The 27838-nt window shown below is 37.8% G+C and overlaps 1 protein-coding gene across 5 annotated transcripts; it reads right to left on the bottom strand.

Annotated features, from left to right (window-relative positions):
- Positions 1-16: 16 nt before the first annotated feature.
- On the bottom strand, positions 17-27754 carry atp8b4 (ATPase phospholipid transporting 8B4). 5 transcript variants are annotated; one of them, XM_057330020.1, is made up of 30 exons: positions 27596-27745; positions 26547-26629; positions 26259-26326; positions 20280-20375; positions 19760-19818; positions 19026-19139; positions 18820-18918; positions 18662-18723; positions 18500-18572; positions 15814-15884; positions 15595-15677; positions 14879-15037; positions 13564-13652; positions 13190-13386; positions 12786-12994; positions 12621-12664; positions 11433-11598; positions 11090-11278; positions 9398-9513; positions 8299-8463; positions 7262-7373; positions 7064-7169; positions 6582-6729; positions 5604-5787; positions 4082-4305; positions 3895-3978; positions 3564-3809; positions 2712-2850; positions 2043-2173; positions 17-1899 (listed from the first exon to the last, which is right to left on the bottom strand). In XM_057330020.1, exons 4-30 carry the CDS (start codon positions 20353-20355, stop codon positions 1579-1581), a joined length of 3666 nt encoding a protein of 1221 aa, XP_057186003.1. In that variant the 5' UTR covers positions 20356-20375; positions 26259-26326; positions 26547-26629; positions 27596-27745; the 3' UTR covers positions 17-1578. The 5 variants fall into 5 exon arrangements, with proteins under 5 accessions (XP_057186003.1, XP_057186002.1, XP_057186005.1 ...); XM_057330019.1 differs by having other exon boundaries at positions 20280-26326; XM_057330022.1 differs by lacking the exon at positions 20280-20375 and having other exon boundaries at positions 27596-27744.
- Positions 27755-27838: the final 84 nt, after the last annotated feature.

Here is a 27838-nt window from a genome sequence, read left to right as displayed (position 1 = left end):
CACATACAATCCGTTGTTAAATAAATTAAACAATGGCCATTTAATGCGTATCTTATAAAAATTACAATTGCTTATATAAAAATCCATGCATTTAAATGAAAAAACAACAAACAATTTGCATGGTCTTCGTTGACAAAATAGCACAGCAGAAAAACAGCATACATTCGTCATGTATATGTAACATAACATAAATTAATGTGTCCGCTGTACATTCATAAAAAGGAAATGTTGCACGATACCACCCTAACATTTCAAATGGAAAATATCATCTTTATGATTTTGCAGCAAAATATCCCAACAGACGGAGGCAATAACCCAAACATATCATAGCCTACAGTATGCCTCAGTTTTGCAATGTCATAAAACGTTAAGAAAAAAGGCAATGGTGACACGTTCTACCCAAAATAAACACCTGAAATGACTTCTTTTGATACGAGGACAACAAAAAAGGCACAAAAAATCCTTTCCACAAAGGATCACGTGAAGGAAATGCCCACTTTATAGACCTTTATAGTACATATGTGTGGAATTATATAGATGTAACGGAGTAAATGCTTCAGTCTATCGCTTGATGGAAGGCACAGCTATGTATCCTCTCACGGTTAACTCGGTCCAAACGCTTCTCTATACTCGCAATCTCATCAATTCATTCAGCTGCATGCAAAGCGGACGCTGACTACGGTGTGGAATGTTTTTACCGTGTTTCCTTTTAAAAAAGTTGGCATTTTTAAATAATTTTACCATCAGTGTTATTGGCAAAAGAGAGCTAGAAGTCGGCTTGCTTTAGTGCTGTTGCATATGATGCAAACGTAAGATTTACAGCCAATGCATATCGTCTGTGGCAATGTTATTGCACATTCCTATTTGTTACAACTCGTCTCTGAAATCATCACCGTGATGCACTGCATTCAAGTGCTTTTGAGTAAACTGTGTATAGATTTTTCAAAATATCCACATTGTGCACAAGTCAAAACATTTCAGTGCAATGCATCAATGCAGATGGCTGTATCGCTGTTTATAACAAACTAAGAGGTAATATTTTTCAAACTTGTACATCTTTGCTCCCTGATATTTTAATAGTTTATAAAACTAGCGAATAAATTGGATTTGGTGGTTGCCATTCTTATGTGAATTTGTGCGTACAGTTAAATTGTATGCACTGACTTCGCAATGCATTTGATCCATTAAAGGACGTTATTAAAACTAAAAAAACGACAAAATGGCGTCTTCTGAGGAAACATTGCACAGCACTTCTGTGCTAGAAGATAGAAGACGAAATTGAATTGAACTGAAGTTCATTTTCACATTCAATGATGTGTTAAAAGGGACAGGCGCGTTATCAGACGGGAACACATTTGCATGAGATGGAGGGAATTAGTGTTATCTGTGCTTCATTATGCTGGCTCTTTGGAGTCTCCTGTCTCCATAGTCCTGTAGAGCCCAGGGGCATCTTTAGAAATCCCAAATGATCAAATTCTCACATTAAGGACATATAGGAGTCAGACGGTTCCTAAGTGTCTCTTTCTTTAAGAAAGGAAACAACCCATGAACGTTCGCTTGATCTTCAAGTACGGTTCTTCATCTGGCCTCCAAATCTTCCACCGTCACATCTTGATTTTGGTCAAATTCCCTCTTAAATCCAGTGTTGTTGGTCTCTGCCTCTGTGGTGGTCTCATCCGGGGCCCCTCTGGTGCCGGGGCATCTTTCAGGAGATGACAGGGGGTAGGTGGATGTAGATGATGTGGTTACCTTCATGTTCTTGCCAGAAGTGATGAGTTCTCCGTATCCCTGCTGGTGGGCGAAAGCGTACGCCGAGCGTCGAGAACTTGTCCTGCGGACTCTCCTGAGGTTCTGCTCTTGAGGACCCTGCCTCCTGGTGGCCTGCTGAAGCAAGCGCACCTACAGGGCAGACAAAGATTCACAGAAACCATTCAGAATGTTACATTTACGTTTCTATTACTTTAAAATACACCCAGTTATTAATCATGTGTATAACTAAGCATATTCTCCTCCCCCATTGTATTAAGCATGCGTTTAGTAACCTTATCAGTCTGTGTGGGATAGCAATCAGTCTTGATGAATCGGACGGCCACCATGGGCATTATACACACCACAGTGGTGAGGAAGATAACCAGCCAAACGATCTTCTGATCCAGAGAGTTACGTGCCGTGCCTACAGTCAAACACATTGAAATGACATGCGCAGTCATATACTAATAGTTTTTATCATATACTATACTGTATTATTAAATATACAGTAGGCTATCTGTAATAGTGCAGAAATACCCTATTCGCACGTATATTTGTTATGCATTGCAAAACTGTAGGCTACTTTAAAACGTTTGTTTATGTGGGATTTGACATCCGCATCACTAGGTGTCAGTACAAGATGTATAGATAAATTAGAGCTATTAAAACTACAATATAAGCATGAAAGGGTTAGTTCACCCAAAAATTACAATTCTGTACAATCATTTACATCAATTACTTGTTATTTCAAATCTGTTTGACTTTCTTTCTGCTGCAGAAAATATTTTGAAGAATGTTACCATGATAACCAAACATTGACCCCCATTGACTTCTACTGTATTGATACAAAACCACTGAGACATTTTTCAAAATATCTTCTTTTGTGTTTCACTTTTACAAGTGTTGAAATTTACGGTATTTGGTAAGCTAGTATTCTATTTCAATGCATCTTGAAGTCTTACCTATAAAAGTGAACTGGTTTGGGAATATGTTGAAAAGGCCATCGCTTTGCATTGCAAAAAGTATTGCAAAGTAAACAGCGAGACTGCCCCAAATGAAGAAATGGTTCACAGCCGTCCAGTAGTTTGTGTCAAGCCCGATCTTAAACAAAACGGATTGATAACAAGATTAGGCAAAAGCAAAATAGGCAGAGCTACATGTAACATTGTGTGTGATGTGATTGCTTGCTTTGTCTGTGTTAATGAAGTGCCATGGATCTTAATTTAATTTCATCTTAATTTGCTTGGCGCAGGCTAAAGTAAAGCCGGTTACAATTTCTCTTTAAATGCACAAATCTATTCTCTATCTAAGAAATTTCACCAGCAGATGGTATCAAAGTGCATATTGTTATTAGAAATAACAATGGAACATAAAATAATGTTTTGCTGGTGCCTTGAGTGCGCTAGTATCCTTAAGACTCTAATTCCAAAACTTGACTACCATCTGTGTACTTCGACCCTTAAAGGGATAGTTCACCTTCAAAATGTAAAGTCTGTCATCATTTACTCTCAACGTTGGCGTTTTAAACCTGTGTGATCTTTTTTTCTGCAAAACACGAAAGAAGATATTTTGAAAAATGTTGGTAACCAAAACCGTGGGTCCCCATTGACTTCTATGGGGACACAAAACCAATGCAAGTCAATGGGGACCAGCGCTTTTCTGCTACTAACATTTTTCAGAATATCTTCTTTTGTGTTCTGCAGTATAGAGAAAAGGTCATAAAGGTTTAAAATGATGTACAAAATGACAGGATTTTCATTATGAAGATGAACTATCCCTTTAAATGTGCTATTTGCTTAAAAATAACGACTCACCTGGACACTGACCACAATAACCAGAGAGGTTGCTATGGTGACCGCGAACGCTTGCTGATCAGATATTTGGGTACCGTCGTCGCGTACGGCGGATATGAAGGCTCCGTACGGTATGAAGAAAAGAATGAAAGAGGTGCAGATGCCGTGCAGTGTACACGTGAAGAACTTTCTCTTGTTGAAAAGCTGGTTGAGCTGACCCGGTCTGTACAGGTTTGGATAGCGTAAACTGTACTGCTCGTTTACATCCTGGAATATCAACACAATGTACGTCACAAGGGAAACCAAATATGATTCACGATATGGAATGCCTGTATATATGGAATGACCTTACCTGGTCAAATAAGCCCATGGACAGCACAGGAAGTGAGGTGTAGACTATGTTGAAAAGTGTGATGAACCATTGATCGTACACAGTCTGTGATGACCAAATAAAAATATATGATATAAGTACATCTGATATCTTTGCACTTCTGAAACCTCTTAAATCATTTCCATATGCTGTAGTCCAGATGCTTTACCTGGGCGGAGAATCCACATTGAAATCCGTACCAGAAATGTACCAGCGTGAAGGCAAAGTTCTTGTAAAAGAAGTAGCAGAGGAAGTTGCACATGCGGTGGTAAGACCAGCGGCCGTGGACCAGCAGGAGGCGCTGCAGGTAGCGGAACTGGGCGAAGGAGTAATCGGAGGATAACACCGCCTGCATGCCCTCCTGTCCGCTGATGCCCACGCCGATGTGAGCCGCTGGTGGAGAGAGAGGACACCATATACACATTACTCAACACACTTACAGATCAAAAAGAACTGTTTATTTCCATAGCAACCGCTCCATTAGACCGGCAATGCAACTTCAGTCGTATGGCGTATGCATTACAAGTGTCAGACCGCTCTGTTCATGAGAGACAGACAAGGAGTATGAGAGAGACAGACAGATGATGAAGGGATAGTTGGATGGATGGATGGATGAATGAATGAATATGCACGATAGAGAACAGATGGAAAAACAGAAAAAAATGGATGGGTGGAGAACGACAGAGAGACAGGCAAATGAATGAATGAATGAATGAATGAATGAATGAATGAATGAATGAATGATTGAATGAATGTATGTATGTATGGTTGGTTGGATGGATGGATGGATGGAGAACGACAGAGAGACAGACAAATAATGATGGATAGATGGATGGACAGAAAGACAAAAGAAAGTCGGATGGATGCACGAAAGAGAGAAAAGAGAGACTGATGGATGGACAGAAAGACGGAAAAGAGAGATGGGTGGATGGATGGACAGAAAGACAGAAAAGAGAGTCGGATGGATGGACGAAAAGAGAGAAAAGAGAGACTGATGGATGGACAGAAAGACGGAAAAGAGAGATGGATGGATGGATGGACAGAAGGATAGAAAAGAGAGATTGATGGATGGACAGAAAAGAGAGAAAATAGAGACTGATGGATGGACAGAAAGACGGAAAAGAGAGATTGATGGATGGACAGAAAAGAGAGATTGATGGATGGACAAAAGAGAGATGGATGGATGGACAAAAAGACAGAAAAGAGAGATTGATTGATGACAGAAAGACAGAAAAGAGAGATGGATGGATGGACAAAAAGACAGAAAAGAGAGATTGATGGATGGATGGACAGAAAGAGAGAGGGAGATAGATGGATGGACGGATGGATGGAAAAACAGGAAGAAAGATGGATGAACAAATAGACAGACAGGCGGACACAAAGAGAAATGAATGAATAGATTAATTCATTAATAGATGGACGGACGGACAGAGAGACGTATATCCAGATGAATGGATGGAGAACAAATGGAGAGACAGAAAGACAGAAAGAAAGAAAGAGAGCTGGATGGATGGCCGGATGGACAGACAGAACGACAGATGATAGATGAATGGATAGAGAGCGGATTAAAAGACAGAAAGAAATGCATGTGGATGGATGGAACCTGCTGGACAATGTGAAAGAGAGATGGATGGATAAAGAAGAAATGGACAGACAGACAGAGCCAGCTCAATACATGTGAAGTGTCTTACTCTTGATCATACTGACGTCATTAGCTCCATCACCGATCGCGAGTGTGACGGCTCTCTTGTGTCTCTTTATGAGCTCAACCACCAGAGCTTTCTGCAGTGGAGTGACTCGACAGCAGATCACAGTCTTACACAGACACGCCACGTCTACCAGAATCTGCTCCAGGTCTGCCTCCAGGGCATGAGCCTTCATGTCACACATACAGAAAACCACATCACACAATGAAAAAACACACCTTTATAGACCGTTTCATCGGACTGCAGTTAACTTCCGGTCTGTGTTTGGCTAGTGTCTAATAATATAACTATTTATATTTAATAATGATATTTCATTTCATTTATGTTAATATTCATTTGTATTATTTTTTGCAGTATAATAATTGCATTAAAAAAACAATTTGTTGAATGGGTCCTGAACGTAGTTTGGTCGCATTTACAGAAACCGTATGGTACATTGACATCTAGCGGTTGAGATTGGTATTGCAGTCTAAATTCAAAATATTGGAGAAGCAAGTTTAGCCAAGTAACAGTTCGGCTTCTTTTGCTTGCTATCAGAAATAACCTACAGGCGCTTCTTTATGTTGTCACTTTGAAACCGTCTATAAGCTGAAGAAACTATTCACCCTTGACATTGTTTGTTGACAGAATTCATTCAATTGAATTCATTTATTGGTGCCACAGTTGGTTGTCATTGTCCTGTCACAGTCAAAGACGCATTTATTCAAGCAAAACCAATTTCAACAACTTTCAGCCACTGTTTTCTACTAAACCCCAAGCAAATAAATATTCTGTTTGAATAGACCAATCATGAAGCTTAGCAACAGCTGTACGGTTTTACATATACAGTATATTTGGTTTAAAATGTATAATAATATTAACCGGATGTCAATTGCAGAATTAAACATGCAGATAATAAGGTCATGTGATAACAACACAATCTCATGACAATTCAAAACTATTAAAGAAAGTCGGGAGTCTTACCAAACTGTGTCCATTGATAATTAAAGCATATTCTGAAATGATGGTTTCTTCAAAGACAGAGTCACTTGAGTATATATCTGTCTTCTCTGTGTCAGGACCATCGCTGAATATCTCTCTGCTGGGTCCCATGATACTCTCTTTAGCGGCCCTGAGCACAAACCAACCGAAAGTCATTTTACTTCGCAGAAGTCACAGATAATGATTCAATTTAAGCTGCAAAACCTGTATGATTTGTTCCGACAGGTCGCAGAAAATGTTTTTTGGCGTATCTGATTTGAATCCATTCAGTAAGTATATTTATCCATCTTCTCTATTTCTGTAATGACATCTATTAGTATATTCCTCCTGCTGTGCCAACAGGAAACTGACTACCCCGAACAAATGGATCTGATTTCATTATTTGCGAAATGACGATGTGAACACTCAGTATTAAAAATCGGATTCACGTACAGCGTGAACAAAGCCTTCGATTGAAATGTTACCTGAGCTCCCGCTGGACCTCAAGCGTGGTGTGACCTGAGATTATGAACACCTCATTCATGTCGTCTCTCAGCATGTTGCAAGAGTAGCCGATGTTCATCGCCGTCTCTGCGAGCACAATGGATTACACACAGTTACACCGTGTGAGAACAGAGTGCATGAGTAAATGAGCTCTGTATGTTCTCATTAGCACAGGTTACCTAGTTTGTCTCCGGTTAGCACCCAGATCTTGATGTTGGCCAGGGTCAAACAGGCAATAGTCTCTGGAACGCCCTCCTGTAGTTTGTCCTCTATGGCTGTAGCACCAAGGAGCTTTCGAAAAAAGGGAAAGTTGTTTAAAAAAATTCTAAAATAAAACAAAAACAAATTATAACTTGTTGACATCAAATGTAAATGTGAAATGTGAAACAACAATCATAATATTAATATGATATATATAAAAAATATTAAGATAATAACAAATAAAATAATATAATTAAAAATGTATTTAAAAATACTAAATATAATCATATATAATTATAAATATATATGACTATTTATACATGATAAAATTTAAATAAAATAATGTAAAAATCTAAACGTTATTTACTTTTATATATTTTTGTGTGATTTGTTTTTGCACCAGTGACGTTAGGTTTAAGGATCGGTGTTCATTATTTCTTTTTTTTCTAATGGTATACATTCCTTCGACTAAGAAACTGTGACATCCGTCTGGCCCCGCCTCCTTGATGACATCACAGAGCCCTTTCATTTTTTTAAATCCTGGCTCTATTCCGCTATTTATTGCTCGGTGTTAAATTTGCCAATCTTATGGAAAATTTTCAATAATAGCAATAAAGATCAACGTTATTTTAGTTTACTAAAATAAAAACTTTGAAAACGTTTCTGTTAATTGAAATCAAATAAAAAATGGACCTAAAAATGATTGGAAAAACTTAACTGCAGGAAAAGTTGAAATGTTGCCTCAAAAATAAACTGAAATAAGTTTAAAGCACTAAAATTATAATAATAAACAAAAAATAAAATAAAAATTAATGAATATTAAATAGCAACATAAAAAAGAAACAAATAAATCATAAAATGACAAAAGCATAGCAAAATTGCTAAAACTTAAACGAACAAAAATAAAAGCTCATTTAAAATATTAATTAAAACTATAATAACTCTGATATAGATGTAAATATATACAGAATTACAATTAAATGGAATTGGCTTTGAGTCACAGAAACACATTTACCATCAGCCCCTGCTCGATTTCTTCATACAGGACCCCGAGTTTTTCTTCTCTGTTATCCAGCGAGGTGCTGGCAAACAGGAGCTGCTTCATCCATTCATCAAACACGTCCTCATCCAGGTCTTTGTACGCCAGCGCTAACGTTCTCAGACCCTCCCCGGCGAACTCCTACAACACAGATACACATCACAGGAAATATATTCATGCTGGGTAAGACATTCATCTTATCATAAAAATGAAACCACACAGTCAATTTTACCCGACTCTCTACGGCGGTGCTGTAATTATACTAAGCACACGCTGCACAGTTTTTCTCTTTTATCTGACCTGTGAAAGCATCCTCCTGTTTCCTATCATTTTCCATACGCTTATAAAAGCTGCTATTTTTACCCTACTTGGAAATGGCTTCTCCCTTGACATCAATAGAGGCTGATTGCTCCTTGAGAAACCACAGACAGCAGTAAATGAGACATGACCGATGCACAGTATCTCATAATGAGTGAGGCTTTCGGCTGCTTTTAGACCAGCTACACCAGACAATACGCCACCCGTCTCTAATACGTTTAGGTAGGGTAGAACTGCTTACACTTGCCAACAGCTGCGGCGATGATGTCAGGGCAATGTGGGTATTTTTTAATACATTGCTATGTGGTTGCTAGGGTACTCTGAGTGGTTTTGAAGGGACAGTTCACCCCAAAATATTCACCCTCGTGTCATTCCAAACCTGTATGACTTTTTCTGCAGAACACAAAAGAAGATATTTTGAAGAACGTTGGTATCCAAACAACACTAAACCCCATTGACTTCCATTGCATGGACACAAAACCAATGAGACATTTCTCAAAATATCTTCTTTTGTGTTCCACAGAAGAAAGAGTCATATACAGGTTTTGAATGAAATGAGGGTGAATAAATGATGACAGAATCTTTACAGATGTATCTCTAGAAGCTAATGATAGGCTAATGATATTAGGAAGGTTACCAGAACTTGTGATCAAGAAATCCAATGAAAAAGTCCATACAGGTAATTATGTAGTACTCCAAAATTCTTCTAAGAAAACAAAGACATTACCGAAAAACATAAGCAATAATAGAGCCTTACATTAAGGTGCTCTGAGGTAGTATACATAAGCTCGTCATTGGACGGGTCCAGCCTGTCGAAGAGTATTGTGTCGGCTCCTTTTGAGTAAAGCTTTAGCTGCCCCTTTGGGGTTCTCACTGCAGAGGAGACAGAAAACCACAGTTATAAATGTCAAGAGTACACAATAAAACACATTCAACAGACCCAGCTATCGATTTCTGGTGAGTGGATAAATTATGTAAAACCCTCCAAAGAAATGGATGACTACTTTTGAGATGGATGATTCGTTTTAGGTAGTGTCCCCCATAAGACTTTTTTTTGGTGGGGGGTCTCGCAATATACAATTTATACAAAATACACAATATACAGTATCTAATAATAATATGCATAACTATATACTACTTATTAAAAACCGGCTTACATAAAAGAACAGGCTTCTTTTGCTGTATTTTGGATCAAATCAATGCAGGCTTGGTGAACAGAAAGGACTTTTGAACAGTAGTGTACAGTACGTCCAACAGAATAATTCTAGCATTATTTACCAATGTAGTATTTACTATTTTCCCTAAAAACAACTGGAGGATTGACACTATGTGATAATAATGTTTGTTCCAAAAGACTTGTTTAAATGCAAGAAACTAGTTTATTAGATATTAAAAATATAAATTATAACAAGACCGGCTGTCCGTCTGTGTGTTAGTGTTGTGGGGAAACTACCTCTTCCCGACTGCGAGTGGAGGTTTATTATTCTCCATTTTTTAGCTGAAGTTAGCTACAATGGAGCAACGCCAATCAAGCAGTCATGTCAACGATGTCCTGCGCTTAGCGGTCTTTAGACGTGGGGCGGGGCGTTTCAAATTTAAAGAGACGTGACAACTAGCCCATAAACAAACTTAATATAAATGATTGTAAATAATTAATTCACAAAATGTACCATATCCATTGCATGAATTTAATCACATTTGTCATTATCATTTTTACTCAAATAAAAATATCTGAGTCTATTTTTTACTTCTTATGGGGGGTCCCGGATCCCCCCCAGCCCCCTTCATTATGAGCACTGGTTTTAGGAAACTATAAAGATAGCAGATCTATTATAGATTGTGAAAATAATATGGGACAGATTTACTAACAGTTTACGGCAGTGCAAACGCCTCTATTGCCGTAAAAAACGTTAGCACTGAAAAGGCATGGACAGCTGTTTTTGCGACTGACCTTATTGTATTTGAATACCTAATATGTATTTGTAGGAGTTTCCTTTTCAGACGTAAACTTTATGGGAGGAAAGTATAACGTGATTTACTAAAGTGCGCTCATCGTTGAACTAGTTTTTGCGGCTTTATTTAACACCCCCCAAAAAAATCATGTCTTAAACCCTGTGCATATTTGCGCTGCTCTTGGTAGATTGCGTTGGTCATTATGGGAATAAGATATTGTGCTTGTGTCTTTTAATGTCTGCCTTGTTAGTAAATCACCCGGACAAATTTCCACTCCCATCTGCGCTTTTTTTAAATTGTGCTCTTGCGCTATTTTGCCGTTTAGTAAATCTGGCCCTAAATGTTTATAAATCGGATAAAAGTAAAGAAGAAAGTGAATATATCGAATCTTATATGCTATGCTTACGTATTCTTAAGTATAATTAAATATACTATATATTTATATATATATATATACTGTATACTGTATAAACATATATAAGACCCAACAACCTACCAATAACGCTCATTCTCTTACGGACATTATTGAAGTCTAAGATGGCCAAGAGCTGGTAGGTAACCGGCTGACCCATCTCATAAACAGTGATGGTTTCTGGAGTTCTGGACCGGAACACAAAGCCGAAGTTTCGTGCCGCGGTGACCAGAGCTCCTTCGTCTGGAGATTGTGCTTGATATACCAGCTCACCTTAAACAATTCACAACACTTTAGTCAGTCACATTCTACTAAGTTGTATTTCACATTCAAAGCTTTGTGGAATAATACAAAAGCTATTAATCTATACCCTGATATCTACTCGGATATGAAAATATTGTAATATATTGTTTGTGGTGGAGTTTACCCTCATTTCTCTCTTCTGGCATGACAGTGTGGCAGAGCGCTAATAGACGGAAGAATTCCTGCACCAGAGGCTCTTCCAGTTTGATGGCCTCGACCAAACTGCTGTCATGGAAACGAAATTTCCGGTCCCTCAGTGGATTGAAGGAGAAATCCACACATGGTGTTTTCTAAGAGAGTTCGAAACAAACATGACTATCAAATACTGGACACGGTCTTATAACGTTCTCTTACAACATCCATTCTTGGTATTAGTCTAAATGTTGGCGTTACTTATTCTAAAACATTGTAAATGTAAATGCACAAACAATGCATTCAAATTACACATTTTATCAGCGTTTCTTGGGTGTCGAACTTATAACTGCTATGGCAATGTTACATAAATTTAGCTACATATTTATATATATTTTACATTAAGGGTGTCACTATATACCGGTATTGTCAATAATCATGATATTAAAGACCATGAATATCGATTATGTGTTAATACTATATGATAATAATGTTAATTATTTAGCACCCGTTTAAAATTTTGCCTTTAGTCGCAATGGTTAAAAACTCCCTCCAACACTCATATTTTGAGTGTAATTCTCGGCCAAAACAAAGGGGAAAAAAAACAACACAAAATAAATCAAATTAAAGATGAATTTGACAGGTAGCATTATTTACCTATTTTAAAAAAAGTTTCAATAGATATCAATCAAGATAATAACATTATCGTGAATAAACAACACACAGAAAATAAAGATGATTTTGACAGGTAGCATTACTTACTTGATACCATTATCGTGAATTATTTTGGCCCCGATAATCGTGTAATGTCGTTTTTAACATGTAATTCAGCTGAAATAAATACTAAAAACTTAAGTACCCGGTTTCACAGACAAGGCTTAAGACTCGTCCCAGACTAAAATGAAAGTTTGAGCTGTCTTAACTGAAAATAAACTGCTATTTGTTTAAATATGTAATTGCCGTTGTTCTGTCTCAAAATGCACACCAGTAATGTTTTTATCTATAAGGCGTTACATTAAAAGTGACTTACATATCCACCTAATTTAACAAAGGCATAGTCCTGGCTTAAGCTTAAGCTTGGTCTGTGAAACCGGGCCAAGATGTTTAGGCATCCGGCGTCTATCACCAAACACCAATGATATTTAAATATTCTTTTAAATAAATATTTTGGTTTCCTTACCTCTGTAATGTCTACTTTATGTCCAAATTCATCATAAACATCACCTAGACAAACAAAAAATAAAGCGATTAATAACTATCTATAAATCTATATACTATGTCTATAATCACTATATCTATAATACATGGCTACTTAACTATGTCGACACATACTGTATAAGCTCACCATAGGTCTTCCCATTGATGGAGCACTTATTAAACACCATGATGTTCTGAGTCAGGGTTCCTGTTTTGTCCGAGAAGATGAACTCCACCTGACCCAGTTCCTCATTCAGGGTGGTGGTCCGAGCCTCGGCAGGGGTGTCTTTATGACTGTAGTACATTCGTCTGTCCCAGTTTATAAAGTAACTATGACCCAGCCGCAAAACTTCAACACTGTAACACAATAAGTTTCATCAAATTCACTTTAAGTACACGCTAATTCTATTAAACACACAGGCCAGTAACACAATTTAGTCTTTCCGATCCACCTTTCATTCTTATATAAATTCAATTTCAAGAGTGATAAATTCTTCAAGCTACTTGTAAATGTGATTTCCGTTCTTCTGCCCATCGTGAGGTCTGACCTACCTGACGTACAGCGAGATGGGTACAACAGTGTTGAGGATGATAACGTAAGACCAGAAGGTCAGGAAGCCAGAGAAGATTGCATTGCTTGTAAATTTATTCCACTGAAGATACGCCCAGAATTCGCTGCCCACTCTCTGCTCCCAAATGGTGTTTCCAATGGCCAAGATGATCCCCATACAGATGAGGAATCCAAAGATCTGGCAACCCAACAATTTAACCTCTTGAAGCATTTCAGTTTTTTTAGGTATATTGCATTTAAACCAGACTTCAGCAGATTAGGAAATTACACAACATGCATTTAAAACACTTCCCCTGTCTGATATTATGTGGTTAAAGACTGTAAATCAGTCCCAGCGTGCTGACTATACACTCACCCACAGCACTAGTGTGTTCATCAGCCTATCGATACTGGTCCTCTTGAACTTTGTACTTCCACAGTTTTGCATCAGCTTGGTTTGGAGCCCTGATTGAACCAGACAAGGCACACACAATCAGCACACAAGGCTCATTTCATATCTGGACATGAGCTGGCATTCATTTACAAGCTACGAATAGTGGAAGTTAAAGGAACAGTTCACCTAAATATCTCAAAAATATAAAATCTCAAAAATTCATCATTCACTCAACTTTGTGTTGTTCAAAACCAGTATGACTTTCTATGGGATACCATCAAAAACAGAATGTACTGGTTATACTTTTCTATTGCAATGCGGATGTACTGGAGCTTTCAAACATAAAAAATGATCAAAATACATCATAGTTAAATGCGGACTTAAATTTTGTTTGTATGCCTTAAGACGACTTTGAATATACCCCCCAAATGATATGAACCACTTTTATTATATCTTTATGGGGCTTTTGCATACTTTGTATGGCTTGAAAGCTCCAGTCCCTATCCAGTATAACTATATGGAAAAGTGCAAACAGTATGTCATTCAAGTTGTCAACAGTATGCCATACAAAACTCCATTAGTTTCATACAGAAAAAAGTCTTGTAGCTCGATATTGCATACTTTGTATGGCTTGAAAGCTCCAGTCTGCTTTCACTAAAATTACATGAAACAAAGTAAACAGTGACACTTCCATTTTTGTTTAACAAAAGAAAGTATTTTCACTCATATGACTTGAAGATATGAAATATGGCAAACAAGTCATGTGAACCACTTATATTATACTTTCATGGTGTTTTGCATACTTTTAATAGCTTGAAAACTCCAGTCCCCATTCACTACACTATAACTATAACGAAAGGTATGGTACTGAAATAATTTGTATTAAACACAAGAACGAATATTTACTCGTATGACTTGAGAAGAAAGCCACTTTATCCATACTTTATACGGCTTTTGAATCATTTATATGAGTTCAAAGCTCCACTCCCCATTTACTATAACTATATGGAACAAGACAAAAAGTATATATTCAAAACTTCTCATTTTTGTAATTCTAGTCGTCGACAGTATAGAATCGGAAACTTCCCCATTTGTGTTTAACGGAAGATAGAAGAGAGAAAGTCAAGTTCGAAACAACATGAAGTTGATATTTCATGTGAACTATTTCTATAAATAAAAGTGAGACAAGAGAACTAAGCCGTCCATGTTTCTCAGAAGCAAGATATCAAATCATCATGACAAAAGCCATTCAGTTAAGATAAATAATGAAAGAACGTTGAAGAGAAATGAAGTGTACCTGCGAAGATAACCAATCCGAAACACCACTCAGTGTTACGGAGCACACAGCCTCTCAAGAGCATTTTCTCATTGTCCAGCGAGTACTTATTATCTTTCCAGTACAGCGTTCCTGTGAACTTGTCCAGTTTATTGTTGGGAGGTTCGCATATGACTTCCGCTGGGAGACACGTTTGAAGACAACAAGTAACAGGAAGATGAAGACGTTAATTGTGAAGCAAATGCCTCCTGTTATTTGTGCATTATTGAATTCACTGTGTGACATTTCCGCCAATTGGACGCGTTATTAAAAAAACTGATGCTTATATACACGAACTGGTAACGATAATGCAACACAGCAACGATTACATCTTATAAAAAAGTCATTGCAGTTTCTAACAGAATCACAGACGATAGAAATAACATTCTTGAATGTTTTTCTTGAAAATGTTAATGGCGCCAACACAATGCTGGTTATTTTTTTATTTCAAGAAAGCCGGAGTTGCTCTTTGAATTAATTGAAAAAGGCATCCAAGCGAAGACACTCAAAATCTCATTACAGAAGCTCCTTGACAGCTTCGAAAGACATGCGCGAGCATATCAAAAGCCCCACGGGTATAAGCCGCAGGGATCAATCCAATCAATGCGGCGCGACCCATAAGTGTTTGTGTTTACTGTTGTGTAGTGTTGTGTTTCTCTGGACGCCGCAATAAAAGTGTGTTTGAATACGAGCTTTACCATTAAAGTCTGCCAGCCTGGCCACATCGTTCGCGAGGTCTGAGGTTACAGTCAAGGCTTGACGCACCTTCAGGTTGGTCTCCCTGTTGGAAAGATTTGATAGATTGAAAGCCGAAAATGGAAGTCTGAGGTGGTGAACTTGTAATGCACGTGGGACATGTTCAGACTGGGGCGAGACACGCTATAGCAGCATCACACGTTTCACAGAAAACTTCTCACCCGTCAAGCTCGGCGGTCTCGATATAGCACAGTCCATAGGGCTCACTGCTAGAGAGAAGGAGGAGGTCAGCCTGTAGACAGAAGACAGAGGATGGTATAGATGAGAGAATAAGTCATTAATCATGCGATGTATGACAGTCTAATCTAGAGCGTTCTGTACTGTACAGTGGACTCCTTACAAAAAATGTTAATTCTGTTTGTCTTCTGCAGGACCCAAAGAGCAAAATTAAAAACGAAATTAATAAAAACCATTCACTTTCATTGTATCTTTCCTTTCTACACAGAAGTGAATGGTGATTAAAGATACAAGTTCTTAAATTTGGCATTTTGGCCGGGGCTCAGTCAACATTCAGTTTCATTGTATCTCACTACAAAGAACTGAACTGAATGGTGATTAAAGATATAGGCTCTTTAAATTTGGCATTTTGGACTGGGCTCGGTCACCATTCACTTTCATTGTATCTTTCTACACAAAAAAGAATTGAATGGTGATTAAAGATATAAGTTCTTAAATTTGGCTTTTTGGACGAGGCTTGATTTTGCTTCTGATTTTGATTAAAGGTTTAAAAAAATGACCGCAAATAAAACATTTATAATAAATACTGCAATATTACAAGAAAAAATAATTGTCTAATTTAATTTCATGGTGACTTTAATAAAAGAAAAAAATCATTCATGTTTGAAAGAGTATGATTACTATTTGGGGGGGTATGTATTCCTCTGCAAAAAGTTCATTCAAGTGCTATCAGTATGCTTCTTTTAAACTAAAAATGAGAAAGTATACTTTCTGTCAGGTCTCGGGTCTAGCACCTGTGGGTTCTTTCTGTCTGTCCTCAGTTGTGTCATGTCAGGCACATGGCTTTGTTGTGACAGCTCGCCATGTGTCTGGAGTCCGCGTTGACCCCGCCCCTCTTGTTACCTTGTTAATTCTTTCATTACTGTGTCCCTCTTTCACCTGGGTTTGCTGGTTTCCCGCTCTTTTTCTGGCTGTTCCTCGTTATCTCTCTGTTTGATTTCCTATATATTCCCCGTGTTTCTCTTGTCCTGTGTCAGTCCGTTTGGTTTCATTACCTGAAGGTTGTCCGATTAATGTCTAGTCTAGTCTAGTCTAGCGTGTGCACTTTATTTGATATCTTCCTGTCTTGTCTAGGCTCCAGAGCTTTTTGACCACACCGGGTGTCTGCCTCTGCCTTGCTTTCTGGTTTACTCCAGCGCTATCGGCTGCCGGCTCTTCCACACAAGGGATCCCTCTACCACCACTGCAGATTACGACTGTTTGCCCTCTGCTCTGGGAGGTCTCCGGCTATCTGCACGAGTCTTCGCAGCTCTGCTTTTCTGCTCCGTTGATCTCTTCTGGTTCTGGGTCGGTTGGATCAAAGCAGTGGACTTCTCCGTCGATTAAGGGGGCTTGCTGGTGTTGCACTCATTCCATCTGGCATCCTGTGAGTTTTGAGTGGCCTTGTTGGCTGCTGCCCTGTTTTGCATCAAGTGGATTTTGCCCTGTCTTGCATCTTGTGAGTTTGAGTGGCCTTGTTGGCTTCTGCCCTGTACCTGCATCAAGGAGATTCTCATTGTCCCTCGCTGGGTGGATTTACCTTTACCTTTTGCTGGATTATTGCTCGGACACTATCCCATCGCCTCCCCTTGCTGGATCAAATATATTTTGTGCCTTCCCCTGGTCCTCACGGCCGAGCGCTCGAGCCCTTGTTGACATTTTTGGTTTTGCCCCTGGAATTATTTCCTGTTACTGCCCTCCCTATCTGCTGTGTGTACTCTATAGGGGATTTAATAAAGCTTCGATTACCCTGCTCTTGAGTCGTTCATAACAACTTTCAGGCTACATTTTACATACTTCCTAGAAATATACTTTTTTTTTTAACTTAAAGTAATCGTTCGCCCACAAATAAAATCTCTCTCAATTCATCCTCATGTCATTCAAAACCTGTATATGAATCTTTTCGTTTTGTTTTCCACAGAAGGAAAAACACATTTTGAGAAATATATTTTCAGAAATCTCTGGTTTTGTGTTCATACAATGGAACATTACCAACATTTTTCAATATATATATATATATTTTTGCGTTCTGCAGAAGAAATTTATCCAGGTTTAAAATGACATGAGGGCGAGTAAATGATGAAAGAATTTGCATTTTTGGGTGAGCTATCCCTTTAGGCATAGGCCCTACTTAAAATATACAGATCTTTTACGTACAGTATATACTGAAGTATATCGATCGCGCAATGTACTTAAAAGTATAATTAAGTATTCGTTTTTTTGGCTTGAAGTTGCGTTCACTTTTTTTATCACTTAAAAACAAAGTGGGACAATTTCATGCCATGTAGTATTGAAACCGTACACTTACAAGTAACCTAATACACTGATATTAGTATACTATGAGGTATTATTAAAATATACATGAACTTTACCTAAGTCGAGTTAAAAAAATTAACGTGTGTTCCTTTAAATTAAAGGTGTGTGACTTGAACTTGTGTCCTAAGAGTACAAGAGTCATTTTTTCGACGGCATTGCCAACTGGAAAAAAGTTGTAAATTAAATCTACTCATAGCCTTTAATCTTTTGACTCTTTTGGGTCACATTTAGTACAATAAACAAAACCGGGGATGCTTGGCCTCACAATTGCTGCTTACAGCTACACTATAGTTTAATAAAACAATTCAAACTTACAGCAACAAACTGATTGTTCTCAAGTTTGATGATATCCCCCACTCTTACATTCATCCATTTTTCATTCTGTAACCTGAAATCAAAACAATGCATTTGTACTGTAACACATTGTTCTCTATTATCTAAACATGCTGACACAAATTGTACAGTAAAGGCACTTACGTTCCTTTGATGAGTACCTGAGACTGCCGGGTATTGACTTGTTGGTCACTTTTATGGCGGAACTGAAATCCAGAAAAGATCAATGACAGCAAACATTAGCTTGGCCTGCTTTTGAAAATGCAGCATTGCGGTCTCAAAGAACAAAAACAAACTCTCACATAGTCGTCAGTAGCATCTTTGACAGCTGTGATAGCCAGAACCATCACCAAAGGCACAATGGTGGTGAACCAGGACAGAGAGGAGATTTCTGGAATTAACTGGAATTAACATACAGTCGTAATTACATCTCATACATTGAGTGATGTATAACAAAGATCCCTAGTGTGATTCTGTAATGTGGTGATGATAAGAAAAACTCACAAACCTGTAATATCAGTAGTATCAGGAAGTAGGCATTCGCGACACGCTGGAATTGCTCGAACAGGTTGGTAGGCAAAAAGGTAAAGGCGTTGTATTTTGCTGTCTTGATGCGATTGTCCTGCAAAACAAAAATTCTTGTTTAAACATTTATCACAATCTAATCTAATAATGTGCATTTGTTCTATTATACAAATATATGTGAATATCTTGTTAATAAGTTTACTAATAAGAAAATAATCAATAATATCAGTACAACTGATTGCTATGCACCCCCGTGTCTTTCCAAACTTTCTTTCTTCTACTAAACACAAAAGAAGATATTTTGAGAAATGTCTCAGTGGTTTTGTGTCCTTATAATGGAGGTCAATGGGGTTCAATGTTGTGTGGTTATCTACCTTCTTCTAAATATCTTCTTTTGTGTTCTGCAGAACAAAGAAAGTCATGCAAGTTTGAAAAGACATGAGAGACAAAATAAATGTCCTTTTTGGAATCCTTTAAGCTTACAAGCTCTGAACCCCCCCACAAAATAATATAAAACACCATCTAATGTAATTCCTCAATATTATTATTCTTACAAAAGCAATAAAGCACTTCATGCCGTGCCTAACAACGCCCTGTAGCCATGAGTACAGTGTAACCACAATATAGCATGCCGTTATTTCTTCAATCACTCATTTTGTGGCTCATAAACGTTTATACCACATGCTGCTATAAATGAAAAAACAATTATTGACTTACAGCATAACTGAATCGCTCATTGTACTCCCGATCATTGGCTCGAACATGCCGTTCCTCTTCTAAGATTGAACGAAAGTAAAGTTGTAAAACAGATTTACAGTAACTGCAAATTCATTCCACATTCACATCATGCCCAGCCCCCTTCCATTTTCGAGTAAAATCCCGAAATGTATTTTATAGCATGTTTGTGTCCTTTCTGCGCACTTGAGGGCTCTTCTCTCTCTCTCTCTCTCTGCGGTTTTGAAGATGAGTGGGAAGGGATAAATGAACTCAATATTTTCAAAGCCAACTGACATCAACGTCTCAAGGAACGATATGAGATCATCAGTGAGAGACATAAAAATAGGAGGGCACAAAGCTCTTCTCAGAAGTAAATTGATCCTCAATATGTACTGAAAGAACATCCACGTCCTTCAAGGAACGTGAGCTTATGAAACGCTTAGCTAATGATCTGTTATGACGAAGAACAACATTTTGCAAACAAACTCCTTCCCAATCCCACAATTCCCTGCAGCTCTACCTTGTCCAGGTCCTTTTGAGTGTGGGTTCCAACCTCCTCTCCATGGCACTAACATCCATAGCCATCGCAGCGCCATTGCCTGTTTGCAATGTCATTCTTTGAGCGGCACACAAATACAGTTAGTCGGTCACTACATTCATGAGAAGAATATCGTATGATTCGCACCAAAATAACTACAAATCTGGCGAAGCGTGCTTTCTCTTGGGCAGCTACCAAGTACGTCGGATTGTTGGGGAATGTGGCAGACGTTGCCTACACTTAACACGTGTTAAGCCTAATCGTGTACTACTTCACTGTGGAGCATAATAAAGAAAGACATCACTGTTGCTTTTGTAAAAGCCTAAAGGAATATTTTATCGTACTCTATATTTATTTATAATTATTCATAGTTTAATTTCATTATATTTAATTTAAAGGAATAGTTTTCCCTCATAAGGAAAAGTAATAGTAGAAATTCTCTCATAATTTACTCACCCTCATGAAATCCCGGATGTATATGATTTCTTTAGTTGAAGATGAACATTTTTTCTCTATTAAAAGGCCATCATGTTGTCTTCTAATACAGCGATTAAAGTCCCAGTGAAATTAAAAATTACAATGCTTATTGTGCCATTAAATATTGCAGAGTTGATTGTAAATAGTGTATCAATGTGGGTCATTCTCTTTTTTTAAATTCATGTGCCCTCATAATCTTCAGTTAAAATCTGAAAATGCACTTCCGCCCTGTAGTGACTACCCATCTTAAATGAGGTACTCTATGTTAGACGGCTTGGGCGGAGCATCCGTTAACTCCTCCCCTTCGACTGTCAGTCTGCTGCCAGTTCCATCTCAAAATGCAACGGCCATTTTTATACATCCAATCAAATCGCTGTGAAAAACGTAAGCCACATCCACTATTTTTCTCATTCGAAATTCCAAGTAAAAACGATCGCAATTTCCGGTTCACAAAACTTTAAAATATTCATAAAGTTCATAAAGATGAAGCTCTGAAAAGCACTCCAATGGGGTAAAAAAATTTCTTCCGAAGACGAACAATACATTTGTAAGAGAAAATTATTAATATTTAATCATTAAAACAAGCAAATCCAAGCGTTAAATTCAAATATTTCATCACATTCACTCTCAAAAAGGATTATGGAATTGTAGCACATTACATGTTTTTTAACACACATTATGAGCGCTTTTCCACCATCGCGCCGAACCGTTCTAAGCACAGTCTGAAACGGTTACAGTTATGTTTTCACGTGAGCCTGGTTCACGATTACAAACTGTTCTTGGCTCGGAATTATGCTAATAGAATGCGTGCATAGGCGTTATAGCTCAGTCTCTTGTGTTACCAAGGCAGCACGTGACGCGTTTGTGTTTCCATTCTAAAGATTTCCGTTATCAGCCCTGTGGTGGAAAATGAAATCATTTACGTACCGGCTGGCATGGATCGGCATGGAGTGGAACGATTAAGCAACGAGAACGATTAGTAATACAAAATGTTTTTAGAGTGTTGACATTAAATTTCATTGGTTCTCACTTGTCTTGTGACGAAACACACATATAGACATTTTAGCAGCAACAGGATAAACAAATGTTACGTGGCCCAAACTTAACTTCTGGTTCAATTAGAAAGTTTTAATTTCATTTAATACAAATAATATATAATAAAAGATTAATATAAATTAAATATCAAATAAATTGCTATATTATAACCAAAACACAGACCGGAAGTTAACTTCGGGCCAGGTGCGTGTGTCCAATAAACCATCTATAGCAAGTCACAAGACACACAAGAACCAATAAGATTTGAAATTATTGACATGCTGTCACGCCATATTTGAATTAAGCATTCCAATCTGCTTGTTTAAGAAGACAACATGACTTTGTTTTAATTATTTAACCACAGAAATAAAGTAATATACATCTAGATATGAAATGAGGGTGAGTAAATTATAAAAGAATTTTCATATTTGGGTGAACTTTTCCTTTAAGTATCAATGCAATGAATTTGTGCTCTTTATCCTGAAAATTTTAAGAAACATCACCAGTTTGATGTTTAATATTAATAGTCATTAAATGAATTAATAACATACAAAAGGTTAAGAAATATTAATCTTCAGAATCGGTCTCGGCAGATATCAAGCTGAATAACCAGCTATCGGTATGTCTTGGAGAAATTTAGTATCGGTGCAATTTTCAAAAAATATCCAAATGAGACACTAAGAATACAGAACCATAGAAAGTATGTGGATAACAAAATCTGAGCACACATCTGAGAAGCATGAGACTTCTCTACTTGCGCTTTTATTTGCACTAACATTCAATTTGATTGCCGTCTAGAACAAGCTAGATATACAAAGGTCTCCTTTGCGAGTTGTCTTTCACATGTGGGTCAGGGACACCTCCAACATCTCAAACTGCATCTTGAGACTGAATCTAGCACAAACTATTTAAACTAGTAAGTGACTCAACAAATGAACTCTGTGAACTTGCAAGACGGTGGACCTTCATCTACTGCACAACATGGCAGACGTTCCTCGTGTTGCGGAAAACATTGTGGTGATGCGAAACATTAATCATCGCAAGGTAATGTACCTGGATCGATGGAAATTTGGAGATCTGGGCTCAGGTCCAGTATATATAATGCTGAGGTTCACATTTCACATCATTTCATAGCGTGAACAAAGAGGTTGGGTGTTTTGTTGAAGTCGCATTGTACAATCCAGACTTTCCTAACATACTGCTAAAGTTCACATTCACAGATGGAAGAGATGAACTATGTATGTCTCACAGAATATCCATGTTTTGAAATAATAAGTCATAAAAATGCAGGCTTAGCACTATTGCACAACTATGATAAAACAAGAGGCGTTAATCCATATTGCAATATCACATATCACCAGTAAGCAACCCCCTAGCAACCAACAGAACACCCTAGCAACCACACAGAGCACTTAAAAAACCACTGAGAGCACCTCTGCATAGCAACGCACCGGTAACCACCCACAACTTCCCATCAAGTTTTGTGAAAAACTTGTTGAAAAACAGTTTCCTTTAACGCAACTTCAAGGAAATACTTTTACATTCCAGCCCATTCTGCAGCTTAGCGAACTGGAAAATAACTTTTCTCCCTAAATGTTGGTAACCACAGAACCAGAACAACTTGGTAAATCATTTCTGAACGGGCATGTATTGGTTGTTTGCATGCTATAGCTTTGTGAAACATGAGAATTGTTTCCTTCTTTAGAACAGGTGATACAACTGTCTTCAACCATTAATAATTGAGCGGATTCCACACCAACACATCCACCAGATGAGTTTACTGTACACTCCTGTTCACACATTTGGTCAAATGTGAAATAACGCTTAAAATCACCTAGGCCTTTCATATGCTTTCAGAAATAAAAAGTCAACAATGTCAACTGACACAAGCAAAACCAAAATCATTGATTGAATTCTCAGAAGTAGGCTACACATACTGAAAAAAAATGAACTGCATTGGAAACCAGCGTCTGCCAAGTAAATAAATGTACAAGGAATGTCAATAAACTTTATGACCCATGAAACGGCTGGATGAGGGAAGTTGTGTGCCCTGTGTTGATGTATCTCCTGTTGAAACAGGAAGCTGGCGGCGGGACATATTTCACAGCATGTTCCTTTTTGTAAATGGGCAATTTCAGAGTTATGAATGTGACATTTTCAGTCAATACTTGAATTATACATTTTCAGAAAATGTATTTATGACTAATATATTGAACTGATCTGTTTATATTTGACTAAACCCCTCATGACAGAGTACAGACATCAGAAAAATATCAGTCTGTGCATGAGTTTTCTACTTTATTTTAATTTTCATGTGTGATTTATGAGGAATATGAACCGACACTTCACTTACTGTACATGACTATAGAAAACTATGCTTTGAAAACACACAAAAAGCATTAAGAACTTTAAGAGGGACCTCACATCGACATTTAAACCACCAAATATTGACATTTGACCTATCAGTATGGTCTAAAAAAGGCCAAATAACCTATAACTAAGGCCAAATAACTCCAGACGAAATTCAGATTTACATCTTTTTCTTTGGCTTCTGGTTGAAAGGTTGTTTTTCATGTTTGTCGGAACCTTTACTTGTTAGAGGTGAAGATGAAATTGTATTCGCCTCTTGAATCTGCATAAGTGAATTGAAATTATGGAAATTACCGGATGAGTGATTCAACTATGCCGAGCGTCCACATCAAGATTAAATGACCTCAATGTCTACATGGAGGTGGATGCTTTCTTCCTCCATTTGACCGCTTGCTCGAAAAACTGTATTTCACCCAATCATGAAAAACCACAAACTTTTAAAGAACTTCTGTAAAGCAACATTCTTACAACAAGTGGCTTCCCAACATCCCGCTTTCAACATCAGTGTATTACAACAGCGTCGCCTGACTCGCCTCCAAGCCCAAATCTTCATAAAAAGACACACAAAAGAGAAATACCTGGTTTTACTCTCATGTCGCTCTCAGTGCAACCATGTAAATGATCTCCGTCCAGTTCGCCAGGTCATGTCTTTTAAAAAGACGAATGAATCGTTGGCCGTCTCTGTCGGCCATGGGCAAGTATCATAATGATCTGCAGGTTACACAAGGTCAAGAGGCGAAACCTTGCGTCATTGTTGGATCTGTTACTTTTTTCTGCCCACAGACACATGCAAAGTTGCACACAACCACATGGTATAGTGCAGACGGCAGTATCCCCATAGCAGCCGAGTCCTTGCTTTATCTCTGTGGACCAGCAAAGCACTGGAATAAAGGAGCAATGAGTGATGTCACAGGAAGAGGATGGAAATCATTCCTTCTTCATAAATTACTGATTCAATACGACTGGATACGAGTTTGGTTTGTTTGTGCACACGTGAAACCAGGCGGAGCGGCAACAATCGCACGAGGGGGGTGTCATCAAGGTTTCTAGGCAACAAGACCTGAGAAGAGGAGAAGACTTCAAACACATGCCGTAGTTAGTTAACAATAAACCTATTATATGCAGGACAGATTTTTTTGTGACGCAGAATTAGATCTGTTATTGTAATTGTCTATTGTAAAATCTATAATTATCTGGTTGTTGTGGTATCTATGGCTCATTGTGCGGCTGCTTCTGGTGTCTTTTCTAACCGTGAGGATTGTTTTGAGAAGTAACTGCCCAAGAGAAAAGTTTGAAAGTCACAATACAACCACAAATCAAATGAAGGAAATGAGAATATGATTTGCTTAAATAAGCCTTTTTTCAGACCTTTAATATTGTGACATTGTTTACATGACAGTTAAAGTGATAGGTCGCCCAAAATGAAAATTCTTTCATCCTTTTTTCACACACATGTCAGTTCATACCAGTATGACTTTCTTTCTTCTGCAGAACACAAAAGAAGATATTTTGAAGAATGTTGGTAACCAAACAACATTGACCCCCATTGACTTCTATTGTACGGACACAAAACTGCTGAAACATTTCTCAAAATAATTTGTGTTCGATATTGTGGGTGAACTACCCCTTTAAGAAGTAAAAGATGTCTGTGTGACGTTAACGCAATGATGCTTAACACAAACGATGAAAGTTACTATAGGTTATTATAAATGGATTTCATACAATCTCATAAGTGATCTTTATGTCTTTACATAAATACAATGACAGTAAAAGGACATTTATAAATGTAAATATCTTTCTCTGCAGCATGCATATGAGAATGAGAATAAATTCCTATTCGTGGGGAATAGATTGAATACAGAGGAATGAATGCATTAACATTTACCGTGAATGTCCGTTTTATGTTTAATCACCTCTACAGACCTTCCATTTTTTGTAACAAACATTTGCACTTTCTACTATATAAAGCTGCTTTAAAATGATATGCATTGTGAAAATATGAATAAATATAAATGAAACGTTTTTGTATTTTAGACATATAAACAAGCATCTTGTTTACGTAATGGCAACTGTACTAACCAACACGAACGTCCTCCTTCCAAATTGCCATAATATCAGGCCATCTCCGACAGATCCTAAGTGTTTCTCTAAAAAAATATAAGTGGGAAAAACAAGCGTGAACATGAAATAATACATATCGAATACAATGTTATCTGTCTGATAATCACATTGTAAACAAAACACGGTTTCCTTCAAAGTCACAGGGTCATTGTTTTCTAAAGAAGTGTGCAGTTCTAGCTGTTTTTAATGTCTGACGCACACCGGGTATCTTCCCCCACACAAAACCCTAATGAGAACCCAACGGACCTGCAGCCAGTGGAAACCCGTCAGATCTCTGAGAACACGCCTCGCCATAGGGAACACTGCAGGGCTGGGGGGTTGCGCCGAGGCTAGCATGCAGTAAACACAGGTGATCAGTTCCCTGCCATATGGTGGATTTGCGTGACAAGATTATTTAAGGTGACTATAGAGAAGAAAGGTTTCTGTAGGTGGGATAGCCTATTATTACGGCCGTGGACATGTTGTATTCTCGGTGTGCGGGAAGGTCCTTTGAAAATGAAAACGCTGCTAGAGTCAATCCATCAAAATTCAAGTCATGAGCTGAAGGCACCTGACATGCTGACCCAAAGAACTTCACGGTCCAAAATAAAGTCAACTATAGAGTCTATGAATAGTGTTATGTAAAATCAATTTATCTGAATTACATGTTTTTCCCCAAAAAATGATAACAGGGTTACTTTATAGAAGAAAACACTCAACATAACACATGGCAGGGACTGTCAATAGACGACTATTGAGGGTATGAACAATATCATCCTCTAAAAATCTAAATTTAATAACAAATGTGTTTCTAAAATATAATCATATGGGATAGCCTAACAGTTACTTTACAGAGAAAAACAAACATCATAACAAAAGGGCTTCTACAAAAATGCAGTTTGTATTACGCTAACGTTATATTAAAATGAATATAATTGAGCATGCATTTAGGCTATGTTGGTCTATTTTAATAGAAACTTATATTAATAATTATTTATTTATATAAAATGTATCAAACTAATTACACAATATCAAAAGACTTAACTAAATATGACTAACAGCCAACTCGTGTAGTGCCATAAAAAGCATTATGAATCTTAGGTGGGATAGTGAAGAATAGGTGTAAAATGAATAAAATACACTAAAAATTGACCTTTTATTTAAGATCTGCGGCGTCCCATTGAATGACACGCATTTCCATCACACAGTCATATGTGGTGTATCGCTTATCGCTGAAAACCGCCGCGCATCAATACAGCTAACGTACAGCCAATATCGTGATCCGTTATGAATACAATAAACAATCATGCACTTACCGAAAACATGCTCCATTCATTCATTTATGGCTCCACGACAGAGATCAGGGTGGAGTTACGCGTCCATAAGAAATAAACGGGAGAAATCATCACCAGACAGCTTCACAAAATATCCCTCTTTCTCTGTCGCTCGATCTTGCTTTACCACTACCACACAGAAGCGCGTTCACGCACACACGCGCAATCGTCTTGCAGGTAGTACACGAGACACGCTAGACAATAGCCTACCTCAAAACGTGCTAT

Source organism: Triplophysa rosa, linkage group LG3 (genome assembly GCF_024868665.1).
Source record: "Triplophysa rosa linkage group LG3, Trosa_1v2, whole genome shotgun sequence".
In the NCBI taxonomy this organism is placed as follows: Eukaryota; Metazoa; Chordata; class Actinopteri; order Cypriniformes; family Nemacheilidae; genus Triplophysa; species Triplophysa rosa.
Note: the sequence above shows the minus strand (reverse complement) of the source record. Positions and strands in the feature narration are given on the sequence as shown.